This window comes from Centrocercus urophasianus, unplaced genomic scaffold (assembly GCF_019232065.1).
Source record: "Centrocercus urophasianus isolate 14NV4802_14NV808 unplaced genomic scaffold, USGS_Curo_1.0 seq_25, whole genome shotgun sequence".
NCBI classification, from domain to species: domain Eukaryota; kingdom Metazoa; phylum Chordata; class Aves; order Galliformes; family Phasianidae; genus Centrocercus; species Centrocercus urophasianus.
This window is the reverse complement of record NW_024884811.1, coordinates 13347561-13362884: the sequence shown is the minus strand read 5'-3', so window position 1 is coordinate 13362884 and position 15324 is coordinate 13347561. Positions and strand designations below refer to the sequence as shown.

The 15324-nt window shown below is 40.0% G+C and overlaps 1 protein-coding gene across 3 annotated transcripts in view; it reads left to right on the top strand.

The window, feature by feature from the left end:
- The window catches only part of ZNF131 (zinc finger protein 131), a 16042-nt gene extending 935 nt beyond the window's left edge, over positions 1-15107 (top strand). Inside the window, exons 2-8 of one of the 3 annotated variants that reach the window (XM_042825878.1) lie at positions 2457-2595; positions 5167-5268; positions 6061-6205; positions 8345-8708; positions 8811-9033; positions 12207-12337; positions 13362-15107. In XM_042825878.1, the coding sequence (XP_042681812.1) occupies positions 2472-2595; positions 5167-5268; positions 6061-6205; positions 8345-8708; positions 8811-9033; positions 12207-12337; positions 13362-14024 (1752 nt within the window). In that variant the 5' untranslated portion in view covers positions 2457-2471 and the 3' untranslated portion in view covers positions 14025-15107. Of the gene's footprint in view, positions 1-2456; positions 2596-5166; positions 5269-6060; positions 6206-8344; positions 9034-12206; positions 12338-13361 lie in introns of those variants that run through there. The other 2 variants (XM_042825877.1, XM_042825879.1) reach the window with 2 other exon arrangements.
- Positions 15108-15324: the final 217 nt, after the last annotated feature.

Here is a 15324-nt window from a genome sequence, read left to right as displayed (position 1 = left end):
TGAGGTCAGTTTGGGGTGTTTCTTTTTCTTTTTTTTAACATACCCTTATGAATGTGCAATTTAATTCCAAATTACATTTGGGTGGATGGAAATTGTAGTATTTGAGAGCCAGAAGTTGGCTGGCTTTCCTTATAGGATACTGTTTTGTGTCCAGTTCTGGGCTCTGCTGCTCAAAAAAGAGATCTCATAGAAGGAGTCCAACGGAAGGCTGTGAAGATGATATAGGGGCTTGAGCATCTCCTGTATGAGGAAAGGCTGAGTGACCTGGGTCTGTTCAGTCTGGGGAAGAGTAAGCTGAGAAGGGTTCTGATTAATGTTTGTAAATATCCACAGGGAGGTGGGACGCAAAGGGTTGAGGCCGGTCCCTTCTCCATGCTATGTAGCTGTAGGACAAAGAGTAATGGCCTAAAACTTGAACACAGAAAGTCTCATACTAACGTGCAAAAGAACTTATCTGCGGTAAAGATGATGAAGCTCTGAAACAGGCTGCCCAGAGAGGTTGTAGAGTCTCCTATGAAAGTACTCAAGACCTGGCTGGACACCTACCGATGTGACATACTGTAGGGTACCTGCTTCAGCAGTGGGACTGGACTCAATGATTTCTTGAGGTCCCTTCCAACCCCTGTGACACTGTGATGTTTTTAACTTCACATCATCTATCAATGTATGGTTTTCAAAAAAAAAAAGCAGGAAGAATTAAGCAGTGAAATAAACAGCTGACAATTTCCCACGTGACACCTGATGTGGAAACCCAGATGACCGCTGCAGTCTGTCTGAAGCTCATTGGAATAGATGAATGAAGGCAGCAGCATCCATTCCTTTCCTCACTGCCTCCCACAGGCTGATCTCCTTTTCCCCTTTAAGAGTCTGATATGCATTTCAGAGCCTGCTCAGCAAAGCAGTGGTAGCAGGCAGAACCGGACTTCTCTTAGCAATTGTTTTTGTCCCTTTTCCTCTTCCGCCTTCTCCAAGGGACAGTCTCTCTGAGATGCAAGGAAGAGCATATTTTATGATTAAAATACAAATTTGACATTTTCCTTTCTTTGATATGTTAGTAGTAAGAAAATAACTTTTGCTTTCATGGTTATTAGGTAATTCTTTTCTCTCTTTTTCTATCAACGCCCTTATACTGGTATATGTGCTTGTTGAAAGCAAAACAGAACTTTCGCAGCCACACGAGGGAGCTGGAATGCATGCTGGCAGCAGCACAGGTGCAGTGAGTACACACAGGACAGTTTTTCACTCTGGGCTTTCCAGTTCCAATCACACACAAAAAAATCTGTACTGGGAGAGACAGAGCACCTCTCATATAGTTTGTTTTAGCATCCTGAAAGCAGCTGTTTCTTTGCTCATTAAAGAATTCCATTTCTATATTTAGTAATACCTACTGCTCTTCTGTCTTCCTTTGGTCTATACTGAGTGTAGCAGTATAGAAAAGGGTATTTCTTGAATTCCTTTGAGTCTCCTTCAAGCCTACTCACTGTCTTCTCTCAGAAGCCACATGTTGTTCAAAGTGAGTTAGACTGTGAAAACAAACTGAAGTTTCTGTGCTAATGTGACTTTGAAATGTCTTCTTCTTTTTTTTTTTTTTTTTTTTAAGCATTCTCAGCGTGAGGACCATATGAGTGTGGGCGCTGAAGATGAATGCTGCTGCATAAATCTCAAATCATTTTTTCTGCAGTTTATGAAATGCTTTCTTTGCAGTGCTTGGACTCTCCGAAGTTTCTTTTGCATAAGCAACAGAGGTGCATCTGAGTGTCTCCACAGGCAGTTCTGCTAACCCTCCTCAGGTCTGGGAACCTTCCTTCCACCCCCAGATACAGTTATTGTGTCAGCAAGGGAGGAAGCACTATAGGATTACATCCTCTTTCAATAAGTTGGCAACAAATATTTCACCCAGCAGGGGAGAAGCTGTGCTAATGAGAGCCTTCTTGTTTCTTGAATGTAGCAACTCTTTAAATCCCTGGCAACTCGGACATTCTTAGAAGTTGAGAAGTGCAGTTTTAGCACTTTCATACTTAAACAAAGTAAGCATATTGTATTCACTAGATATAGAATGTACCTTAGGTAAGGAATTGTTAGCAACTGTTCTTACACCTAACAAATGGATAGAATTGCAAGAAATAAAGATCCTGTCACTGTAGTGCTGAGTTGTTGTTAAGTAGTTAGCTTTAGATGTGTTGTATCCCTACATTATTTGCTTTGAGAGAGATGAGTCCTCACTGAATTGGAGAATAAAGAAATGCAGTTTGACTTCTGTTTGATATATATAAATAAGACCTAAATTAACTCTAATATTTCCTACCTGCTAGTTAAAATGTGTGAAACCTGTTGTCATGGCAGTTTGTTGTATCTCTTGGCTTTGTAGTCCCTGAAAAGTGCCAGTTGGTTCATGTTTGTAAGCAGCACTGACTGAGTGGCAAGGTATTCTTACTCTGCTAATGTGTATTCCACAGGCTAGTCCTTCTGCCATGGAAGCTGAGGAAAAAATGGAATGCATCCAGGAATTTCCAGAACACTATAAAGTTATTTTGGATAGACTGAATGAACAACGTGAGCAGGACCAGTTCACAGACATCACTCTAATTGTGGATGGTATGTATGGGCATGTGGACCAGTTGGCATACAAAGAACTCTGATAGCTGCTGTGATGCTCTTGTGGTTTGTCGTGGGTCAGCTGTCAAACTGGGCTGCTAAGAAATTCTTGCTATTTGTAATGGGCTGCAAGTTGCTTACAGATTTTCTTTTAAAGTCGTAGGGTGAACAGAGTCTCCAGCAGTCATTAGTAATTGTGCTTCTGCTTTTCCAGATGAGTGACTGAATATTTTTAGATAGAATTCCACTTTGTAACTGCTGTACTGTATTTAATGTTATTTAAGTGTTTTCTAAAATATCCTAAAAATATTTTTCTCTAGCTTAAGCTGAGTGTTTGCATGCAGAGAACTTGTACAAATACTGTTTAAAAACAGCTTGAAGTAAGATTGCTTCCTTGCTTCTATAGTATTTGCATACTGTTTTTAATGTGTAGCTAAAATAAGGTAGAAGAACTCACTTTCCATTTTTTGTGTGTCCTGGAGACGTAAGTATTAGTCTAAAGAGAAGATGGAGATGTAAGTGCTTATTAGCCCATCAGAAACGGTGGTGTCTAATAGATAGCCTGAGATTCTTTTTACACTAAACATTTCTTATAATAGATGAGCACTTCAAGGAAGAAAGCCAGTATCCACCAGGACAGCCTCAGCTAAAGAAATACTGCCTGATCCTTGGAAGGGTAGCCATAGCTCACTTGAAGGAAAAGGGTCGTATAAAACCTGTCTTAGAAAATAAAAAGCAAATGTAGAGAAGATTACTCTTCTGCAGTTGCCACATTTTCACTGCCAGCTCTTGAACAAAACTTAGCAAAAATGTTTGTGTGTGTCCTAGTATTATAAAAGTCCTGTATATTGGGCTCAGAGCTGTTTTCTTATACATACGTACAGTTCTAATTTATAGTGCATTTCTTATCTCTATCCCATTAATCATTATAAGTGTTTGTGCCTGTGCCATCGTGATACAGCGATGGGAAGTACACAGCCTGGAAAACAGAGCAGAACTCCTTCTGTACTTCAGCTGTGCTAACGCTAGTTGAAGTGGTGATAAAATTAGATCAGTGTATAAGAGTGGTAAAAAAGCACAGCAAACTTGGATAAAGTCTGAGAGCTGAGCCCAAGACACACATGAAAAAAGTTTTCACAGGGGATTTGCCTTAAATATTTGAAAAGAGAAACTCTGGAGTAAAAAAGTACTCCAGATGATTGAATTGCAGAACTTTAGCAAAGCCAGCCCCGTGACATCAGCAAGCACGTGCATGAAATAAGAGAGGCCAACTGCAGTAGTATCCCATGTTACAAGGAGACACATTAAATCATAGAACCATAGAATCTTTTGAGTTGGAAGGGACCCTTAAAGGTCATCTAGTCCCACTCCCCTGCAATAAACAGGGTCATCCACAGCTAGATCAGGTTGCTCCGAGCCCCATGCAGGCTGACCCTGAATATCTCCAAGGACTTGGCTTCCACCTCTCTGGCAACCTGTTCCAGTGCCTTGTCACCCTTATTGTAATAACATTCTTCCTCATATCCAATCTAAATCTCCCTTCTTTCTGTATCCATTATGTCTTGTCCTGTCACAGCAGACCTTGCTAATGGGTCTGCACCCTTCCTACATAATAGCCCCTCTTTAGATACTGAAAAGCCATTCTCAAGACTCCCTGGAGCCTTCTCTTCTCCAGGCTGAACAGCCCCAGCTCTCTCAGCCAATCCTCATAGCAGAGGTGTTTCATCTCTTGGATCATTTTTGTGGCCCTCCTCTGGATGCGCTCTCAGGTCCACATATGTCCTGTACTGAGAATTCTGCATCTGGACACAGCACTCCAGGTGAGGAATCATCAATGTAGAGCAGAGAGGCAGGATCACTGTCCTCAACCTGCTGACCACATTTGATGCAGACCAGGATACGGTTGGCTTCTGGGCTGCAAGGGCGCATTGCTGGCTCATGTCCAACTTCCCATGTACTGGAACCCCAAGATCCTTTTTAGCAGGGCTGTGTTCCATTCCCCAGCTTGTACTTGTAGTGGAGGTTGCCATGACCCAGGTGCAAGACCTTGCACTTAGATTTACTGAACATCATGAGGCTCACTTAGGCACACTGCTCAGCCTGTCTGGGTCCCTCTGGATAGCATCCCGTTTGTCAGGCATATTACTGCACCCCGTAGCTTGGTGTCGTCAGCAAACTTACTGGGAACGTACTCAGTTTCCCTATTGACGAAGATATTTAAAAGCATCGGTCCCAATACTGACCTCTGAGGAGCACTGCTTGTCACTGATCTCCATCCAGACGTTGAGCCACTGACCAGCACTCTCTGGTAGTGCCAGCCATCTCTGCTGCAGCTAGTTCTTTGTTTATTGAACAGTCCACCCATCAAATCCGTATCTTTGCAACTTCAAGAGAAGAATGTTAAGGGTGACTATGTCAAAAACCTTCCCTTGTCTGCTGATGCAGATGGCTGTATGTTGCTAGGGCAGATTTGTAAAATAGGTTTTACACCTGCTTTCTTTTGTTCATCTGCACTTACTCTGCAGTATAAGTTAGGAAGGTGTTATCTTATATTTTTGTCTCTCTTGGCAGGCCACCATTTCAAAGCTCATAAGGCTGTTCTTGCTGCCTGTAGCCAGTTCTTCTACAGATTCTTCCAAGATTTCACTCAGGAGCCCTTGGTGGAGATTGAAGGTAACCTGATTCGTGTAGATAAAAGCTTTCAGCATTGTGTACTGGAGCTGGTAATGAATGTAGTATCCTTAATAAAGGTGACGTGCATGCCTGATGATATCACTTAATTTTTAACATCTCAGCTCATGAGTTATTCTGAAGTACATGTTGCCACTGGAAGAAGCTTCCCTTGAAATACAATTATGAAAATAATGAACAGTTACAAATTAAATATTTTGGAAGGGAGAGTGAGAGATTATGAGTTGTTGAATTTTTTTTTTCCAATATGCACCTAATGAGATCTCAGTCCTTGTAATTTTTTAGGACTAGCAGTCTGACTTTTTCCTTGATAAAAGCCATTCTGTTCATGCAGAAAAGGCTCCCGATGATGGCTAGTGGCAGATGCCGCAGCTGGTGTGCAAAAACAGGACAAACTTGGGGCAATACTTCCTTTTTAGATGGGGAGTGATTTCATGGAGCTGTCACTATATTTCTAGTAACCTGTTGATCGGAAGTCTTCTGAAATCGAGGTTATATTTTTCTATATGAGTGTATACATTTAATTGCTCTGTATAAAGAGCTCTTTGTTCACATCATTTTTCCCATACTCTTACCTTTGTCATGGCACTATTCTGTAGTTGTTTCAAATTTCCACGTTTCTGTACCAGACTTGTTATTCCAACATGAGCCTTTTAAGGGTTTCAGCTTAAGAAACTGATATCTTAAATATTGTGAGCAAAATTCTGAGCAGGCAAGCATGCAAGATTCATGAGATAGAGGCTTTGGTAATTTGTTTTTCTTTTTTCTCAACAGGTGTAAGCAACATGGCATTTCGTCACCTAATAGAATTCACCTATACAGCAAAACTAATGGTCCAAGGTGAGGAAGAAGCAAATGACGTTTGGAAAGCAGCTGAATATCTACAGATGTTAGAAGCAATCAAAGCTCTTGAAATCAGGTAAATATGTAAGCCTCTTTCTCTTACGAACACTGAAATGTAGTCTTAAGAATCTTCTTACTAGAGCCATCTGCTAGTATTTTGAAGTGCTGTTCCTTATGAGGGAACCTTCTAATCTTGTGTGGGGCCCCACCCTCTTCTATTACAACAATTGGGTCAGAATTGTGTTGTATATCTAGCTTTGCTTAGTCTGCCCACGTCACTGCATGGTACCATGTATCAGTCTCTCACAGATTTCTGGATAATTCTCAGGCTGGTGATTTCCTCACACAACTTGGCCACTTCCTCTGAAAGTTCATCGAGCTGGGCACACTTGCAGCCGTGACATTTCCTTCCCTCAGGCTCTAGAAGGACTCTGGATTCTGGAGTTTGCCACAGCTGGAAGTCTGTGCAGCTCTGTCTTTCCTTGGAGCTCTGTCTGTGTCCATGCGTCAGCCCAGCGAAGCTGTGGCCCTCCAGCCTGTGCTTCTGCCTGAGCTCAACCACTGTGGCAGGTGGTCACCACGTTTGTTTCAACGGAGCGCAGCTTCCTGCTGCTCTCAGAAGAGACAGGGAGCGGGCTGCCTGCTGGGCTGTGGACGCACTTCCTGCGTGAACTGCCATGCAAACTGCTTTGCCCTGTTTGTCAGGTCTGGTAGCCATGCTTCTTACTGCTTGTCCTTGGGTCTCCTCAATTTCAGGGTCCTCCTTCTCACACCATGATCCCCTGCTCTACTGCAGAACACACCTGTACTGGAGCTGACTGCCTCAGAAAATGAAGTCCAGGATACATTTGGCCTTCTGGGCTGCAAGTGCACACTGCTGGGTCATGTCCAGCTTTTTGTCCACCAAGTCCTCCTCTGCAGGGCTGCTCGCTATGAGTTCTTGGTTCATGATCCTGGAGCTCCTGCAGTAATATGCAAAAAATTACTTTCTTTTTCTTCTCCTACCTAGGCTTCAGAAATCCATGATAGATTGTAAGTTTATGTGTTCTGTATTCCTTTATTCGAATATTAGAGGTATAATTTGATAAGCTGTATCCTGCATTAAGTCATTAGCCATGTGTTTCTGACACATGACATGCAGAGATACTGGAGGAAGCCTTATCTATTACTAGAAAAACTAAAAGCTATAGGGACTGAATTTCATGAAAGGATTCATCAGACTGCAAAGGAAGGTAAAAATGTTGGATTAATCTTATCAGTCTGATTTGAGATAATATCTGACTATTTTCGGATCTGAAAATCTGGAAGTAAAGCTTCTGCACCCTGGGTAATCTTCAAAGCCAGCCTTGGAAACAGTCTCACTCAGCTCTGCCTGAGGTTGGCATGGGATAGTGTCCCTGACGTCTTGGAGAAAGAATGCTGTGTGTGTGTGATGCAGGGACGAGGGGAACAGATCTGGGCAGTTACTTTAAGCCCAGAAAATTAAATAGAATATTCTTTCTGCATCTCACTGCCTTCTCCATTTTTTTCCCTCTTCTGTTACCTTGTGTTCTTTCCTGAAGTGCAAGATTTTACAATAATCGTTGTGTGGAGTCACAGTTTTAGTGTTTTCTAATTTTAAAGTGCCACAAGCAGTAGCATACTCTCCAGAGCTTAAAACATTGATAACACAGAAAGCACTTGAATCTTATTTCTGAGTAGAATAAAGTACAAGATTTGACAAGTTTCTCTGATAACTTATGCCATTATGCTAACTGGTCTTTCTTACTGATGTGTTTTGTAGCTTTTAAGCAGAGCTCTGTAATATGTAAAAGGCTTTACAACACTAACCTTCTATTTTGCAGCTCTGAGGAATACAGAATAAGCAGAAAATTGTTATAGCTGTTATATGGTCATTCACCGTTCAGCTTCATTGAGAAGCACCTAGAAAGTGTTTAATGCAGAAGCTTGGTGTCGGGCAGGAACTTTTATGTAAGCGCTCATAGAATCACAAGGTTGCAAAGGACCTCCAAGATGATCCATTCCAACCATCCTCCCATTACCATGCTACCACAAGCACTCAACCATATCTCGCAGCTCCTCATTCAGGCACCACGTGAATGCTGCCAGGGACGGCAACTCTACCACCTCCCTGGACAGCCATTCCAGTGCCTGACCACTCTCTGAGAGAAAAAGTTTTGTGGATCTTAACCGTGTTGACACATCTGTTTTACAGAAACAAAGAAAATTCATCAGCCTTAGAATCAAATCAAACAGAAGGTAAAACTAAACCGAAAAAGAGGAAGATAGCTGAAACATCTAATGTTATCACAGAATCGCTGCCATCTGCAGAATCAGAGCCTGTTGAAATTGAAGTTGAGATTGCTGAGGGAGCAATTGAAGTGGAAGAAGACAGCATTGAGACACTTGAGGAAGTAGCTTCTGCAGAGCAGTCTATAAAGTACATACAGACAACGGGTACATCCGATGAATCTGCTTTGGCTCTTCTGGCAGATATCACTAGCAAGTATCGTCAGGGAGAGCGAAAATGCCAGATCCAAGAAAAAGTTGACAATGCAGCTGATCCTTCATGCAAACAGGTAGAAGGTATTGAAATTGTGGAACTTCAACTGTCACACATGAACAATTTATTCCACTGTGAGAAATGTAACCGTTCATTTAAATTGTTTTACCATTTTAAGGAACACATGAAAACACACTCTACTGAGAGTTACAAGTGTGACATATGCAATAAAAGGTACCTACGAGAGAATGCTCTGAAACAGCACCTCACCTGTTACCACCTTGAAGAAGGTGGTGCCCCCAAGAAGCAAAGACCTGGCAAAAAAATACATATATGCCAGTACTGTGATAAACAGTTTGACCACTTTGGGCATTTTAAAGAGCACCTCCGGAAACACACAGGTAAGAGCATGTACTTGTGGCTTCAGCTGTGGCACTTCGGGTTTTTGCATATTTTGAGGAAGCAGAGAATATGATGAAGAGAGCATGTGAGTGCTAGAAATACTGGGCTTCTAGGTAACACTGTAATTGAAGAATTGTAGAAGTTATGATTCTGTGCTGATGGTTTTTTCCTGCTGATATAAACTGAGAAATTGAGATTTTTTTGATTATTAAAAATACACACCTAAAGCAGAAAGACTTATTGAAGCTCCTGAAGTGCATTAAAAACTGTTATTCATGATTTTGTGAGGCATGTTTTCTTCTTTAGAAGTACTAAACTGAGTAGCTATTTCTATTTTTACAATTCTACTGATATGTTCTTCTGCTCAAACAGTATATGAGCTTTGAGCGTATCAGTGAAATATCCTCCCATTGCAGTATTGTCCTCACTCTTGTCATCTACAAGTAGATTTTATTTGTTAATTAACAGCAAAACATTTCTACTGACTGCAGTAGACTTCTGCTATTGTAAAGTCTGTCTTTTGGAAATCTGAATAGTGTTTTCTCCCTGCAGGATGACTCATGCTTCTTTCTTCCTTATACCGTGAGAGATTAACATGCTCCATCTTCATCCCATTGAACTATCTGTCTGAATGGATATTAAGCATTATGTAGATAACTTTTTGAGTGTGAGCTATCTGACCTTCCAGATGATTTTGTTTAATATGTCAGTAAGAATTTGATGGAGGGCAGCAGCTCTATTTCCTCACAGTTTGTTGTTATAGCCTTTTAATTGGAACTTCTTCGAATTTGTGTATGGGACACCTGAATCTTATCTATGACACTATATTTAGTCTATTCTATAACCTTCTATTCCCTTCTATTTCTATTTGAAATTTGCTTTTGTAGAAAGTCCTTGGAAAATCCTGATTATCTATAAAGTAGGGAGTGTTTCTTCACTATGACTGAACTTACTGCAGGCTATATGACACGGGTATTTTCAGACAAAAGTTTGTGGCAGATTAACAGCAAGTTAGGTATCTCTTTCATGTGGTAGCTGATGTGGCAGGATTTTGGGACAAAGCAACTCAGCAGAGAATTCAGCAGAGAACTCAAGCAATACAGAGAACTATCGATATTTATTGGTACCACTATAATATAGAATTTAATTGCTTCTAATTTAATGTTTTGGAAGCGTTGCCCTTTAAATCACACCTTATTATACTTATTATACTTATTATTATTATTATTATTATTATTATTATTATTATTATTATTATTATTATACTTAACTGTGGTCTCCTAAGGTTAGTGGGAAAAATCTCACTGACCCAGAGGCATGTGTAGAATTTGTTGAATGCTATGTAAAATGAAGTGTTCAGGGAGAAAATGTCTTGTAATCTATCTCATCCTGGTGCTTTTTGAATTGCAGCACCAGCAATAACATTAAGGTAGCAGATGCAGAAGAAATAGACTGTTTATTAATTTTGTTAGTTCTTTTTAATGTTCTTTACTGTTTTTTGTCTCAGTAAAAGAAAGTAGAAAAGACAGCCACAGTGCTTCGTGATTCTCTCCAACACATATGTACACTGCCTGAAGGATTTTCTTTAAAAAAAACTTCTATGGAATTTATGAAGTGAAGATGGAAGTGGAGGAGTTGCACATGCTGTTCCACCATCCCTCTGGGTTGTGGTGCTGACTTACACTGTGCAGTCACTCGCCTTCTTTTAGCCCTTGGATATTGGCACTGTTATCATTGAATTGTCACTCTTGGGTGCATTTGTCAGAATGCGTTGGAAATTACTACAGAATTTTAGTAGTAGAATAAGTCTGCCCCTGCTGGGCAGTGGCTTGCCACAAGGAACTGTTTGAATGTGGCCAGATCGCAGACCAAGTGTAATTCTGTGCTGGGAGTTCTGTGCTGTTCTTGTCATCTTGGCTTATCCGTGTGTAGCTGCAAGAGCACAGTCTGTGATTTTTGATGTGGCAGACTGATGGCATTTCAGCATGCTCGGCATTACCTATGCAGTACACTCTGAAAGCATTGCCTTTTGTAATGGATACGGGAAAATTCACACCTTTTAACTTTTTCTGTGGCCCCAGCTGTGTGAGCTAGAATTATTGGCTACTTGTGGATTTCTGTTGAAAAGCTACATAGGCATTTCTGTGTATCTTTATTTCCAAAGGTACAGATTTATTGGCTTTCCATCCCAGTCAGTGTTGACTGTCTTCCTGAAACTGCAGGCTTTTAAACTTTATTTAGCTAACTTAGATATTTGCATTGTTCACTGAAATGCTACAGCCTCGTTAACTAGTTTTTTTCTGTAGTTACCTAGATGCCATCTTAATTGTCAGACATTGAGAAGAAACATACTGTTCCTAATTTTTAATGCTTTCATTTCCTTGAACTTCACTGTGTTTGTGCATGATGAAATCAGTAAGCAGACAGCACTTGTTCTTTGTTACTACTTGATGACAGTCATAGTGATATGCTGCGTTTGTTGGAAAAGAGCAAACTGGACCTGTTTTCAGCTTTCCCTGCTGCTTTTAGCTGGCTTAACGGTGGAAAACACGCCTGGTTATTGATACCAAGTTGGAAACAAAGTAACCAAAGAGAAAGGGATTTTTTATCTTGCTTGTTCCCCTATATGTCCCCCTCTGATTTCTGTTGGCCTTTTTTTTCCTTTTTTTTTTTTTTTTAATGCCGATACATTGTTACTTCATGACTAATCTCTGTAGGCTCCAGCATGAGCTGTGACTGTTCTCGAAAATAAAACTTCGTGTTTTTTCTTTTTTTATAATTCCTTTAGTATGTCGCTTTGTATAATTTCTAACATTAAGTCTTCACCTGTAAGTATTGGTGAAAAGACAGAAATAGCTGCTATTTCATTAAGAGATTTTGACAGAAAAGCAGTCTTTCATACAGACCTAAAATATGCTTCAAATAGCACCAGCAGTTATGTTGGGTTGTCTTTTTCTAGATGAGACTCACAATTTTACATTAGGCTTTTGCCCTGTTATTTACATGAGTAAAGTTTACATGGAATGTCTTTCTCTTGTTCTTTAGAATAGTCCAGCTGGCCAAGTCTTTATGGCATATTTATCAACTTCTGCGAAAGTGAGTGGAGAAGGGAAAGCTGACAGAAGACTGGTTGTTTTTGTGCACTTATAAATCCTTGTGTCTGTATTTATAGGTGAAAAACCATTTGAATGTCCAAACTGCCATGAACGTTTTGCTAGGAATAGTACACTCAAATGTCACTTGACGGCCTGTCAGTCTGGAGCTGGAGCTAAAAAGGGAAGGAAGAAGCTATATGAGTGTCAGGTGGGTAATGAGGGTTGCAGAGTCATGAGGCTGGACACCTCCAACCTGTACTGGGAGTGTGGGCATACTAAGCAGGGAAGGCAACGGGAGTAGGCTTATGTGAACAAGGGCTGCTTTTATTACAATAAGTGTAAGAATCAGTTCAACCACAACATGCAGATAAATTCTGATATCTACATAGTTCCATTCATATTATTTTTGTGTTATTTCTGCAACCTTTTCAGGGTTCTTCATACACTGAACTAGCCCTTTTCTGGTTGTGTGCATGCTTCACTGAAGTCCAAAATACAAAGTACTATCTGATTTCCTATTTTATTATTCTTCTGTTTGATACTCAATGTATTGACTTTATCTGTAAAGTCATTCCATCTTACGATGACAATCCATAGTGTCTTATAAGCAAATATAAATGCTGTAGATTGATATACTCATTTCTGCAATGTCTTTTTGTATCATTTTCAGGCTACTCATCTCTGTGCCACCTGAAGGGAAGGAAGTGTGCTCAAAATAATGTGTCTGCAGTCTAAACAATACTTGTAGCTAGGCAGGACTAACATGGATATAGTTTTAAGAGTTTTTCATCTACAGAGATATTTTTTTGAAATGACAAAAATCAGGAGTTTAATCTAGCTACTTAAATTTCACAATGCTGTGATCAGAATTAGCTAGAAGTCCTGTATCTAGAACTTCCCTTATAAGACTTCCTGCCTGTAATTCTAGCACCAGACACTTAGTGGGACATGCTTCTTTATCTAAATTTCACATAGAGTTGAAATAAGCGAAATTTCAAGTGCTGTACTGACTGATAAATTTGGTAGCAGGTCAAAATGACACACTTTTTCTTAATAATAGCTACTCTGTTGATCTGAAGCTAACTTCTCAGCTTTTACCTTTGACATGTGTTGAAGTTTTTTTAATCTATGTCTCAGGAAGCTACACTGCGTGAAGCCATGGACTGAAGTAGGCATTATACTCTGCCATATTCCTGTTGGCGTCGTTATACTCACTGTGTCTTTTGTTTCAGGTTTGTAACAGCGTGTTTAACAGCTGGGATCAGTTTAAAGATCACTTGGTAATCCACACTGGCGACAAACCCAACCACTGCACCTTATGTGATTTGTGGTTTATGCAAGGCAGTGAGCTGAGAAGGCATCTAAAAGACACGCATAATATTTCAGAACGACTAGTGACAGAAGAGGTTCTTCCAGTGGAAGCTATGGAAGGTGAACCAGTAACATCAATGACTATAATAGAACAAGTGGAGCAAGTTCATGTCCTGCCAGTAATTCAGGTACAAGTGGATCCTGCTCAGGTAACTGTGGAACAGATGCACCAGGATCTCATACAGGACAATCAAGTGAAAGGCACACAGGTGGATGAACTGCAAGAACAGGTGCAAATTAGTTACCTGGAAGTGGAGCACATTCAAACTGAACAAGGTGCTGAAGTTCACGTGGAGCAGTTGCATGTTGAGCATGTTAATCAAATACAGATGGAAGAAGTACAGGCAGAACTCACAGATGGCACTGACTTTGAACAAGTAGAATATGAGAGAGTTGACCAAGGAGATCCAGGAGAAAAGAAACCTATTTGTATAGGTGATGCAGGTAAGGAAGTTCATGAACAGGCTGAAGACTTAAAAACTCAACAGTTAGTGGATATAAAGAATGAAGAGGTGGACAACTAGGACAATTAACCACACTGTGCAGGTTTAGGATTAAAATACCAAATTTTTTTTTGTTGTTAACTTTTACGTTGATTTTTGAACTGTCAGTGGTCGTCTTTCAAATATGCTGTCCTTTGGAAGCTGGACAAGTGGACCAAAGTTAGCTTTCTTCACATACAAAAGAATTTCTGTCATACATTAAAAATAAATGTCATTCACGTGATAGAACAGAAACTACCACAGAAATGGGCAGCTTTGCAAGAATTTTAATAATGAATAGCTTGTATTACTGTTATACCATTGCTGGTTATATGTAAGAATAACTTCTTTTCTTCTTGGCGTAGAAACAAACTGTTGTTATAGATTTGCAGGGTGTCTGTGACAGAATAATTAGTAAAATCTGGTGGCTTCTCATATAAACAATCCATTGGGTATCCGTGAATTTTCTGGGCAGACTGCTTGCCATCCACCTGCAGTGCTGTATCTAGCAGCAGTCCCTGCGTTTCTTTATATCAAGCTGGAACTTCTGGACTTTCATTCTGGGCAAAAACCATTTTTGCTGGAGATCTCGGAGCACAAAAATTCTGTGCCTTTTCAACACTGACTGGTGGAATTCCTACAAAGCTCCTGAAGTGTTCAGGAACCTAGTTCAGTAAAAGGCAATGTAGGTAATGTTATAGTGCTTTATATTTTTGCTTGAAATTGTCATCTACTGATTTTTTTGCATTAAACTTACTATGAGGAGTGTTGGGGGAAGAACCAAATAACATGGGGATAATAGAACACTCTAAAAGGGACACATTAAAACAGGAAGAGCTCTTTACAGACTGTGTTAAACATGAGCTGGAGGAAATCTACCGGTAGACTTTTATAAATACTCATTTTTGAAAGTGAATATGTTTAAACAAATACAGAGAAGACTTGTCTATATGGTATCGGATTCTTGGTTGCTTGTTTTTTTCGAAATGAAGTTCTGACACTTGACACAAAGACATTGTGCTAAAAATAAAAAGCCATAGGTATGAGTGCTAAACTGGGGATCGAAAAGAAGAAGTATAAGCATTTTACTTAATATTACACAATAAAACAATACCAACCATGAAATGTTGCACTATTTATCTCATCTGCTAAAGCAGGAACAGTGGAGTGACTGGCAATTACGGTGTCAGATCTCAGTATTAACAATCAATCTCTTTATTGTAATGGGCTCTTAATTTAATATTAAAAGTTATGTTTGTTTAGAAAGTACTTGTCTAGATCTGTGTTCAGCTGTGTTAAGGACTCCTAATGCTCAATTACTGCCTTGAGAGTAGAGTTCTAT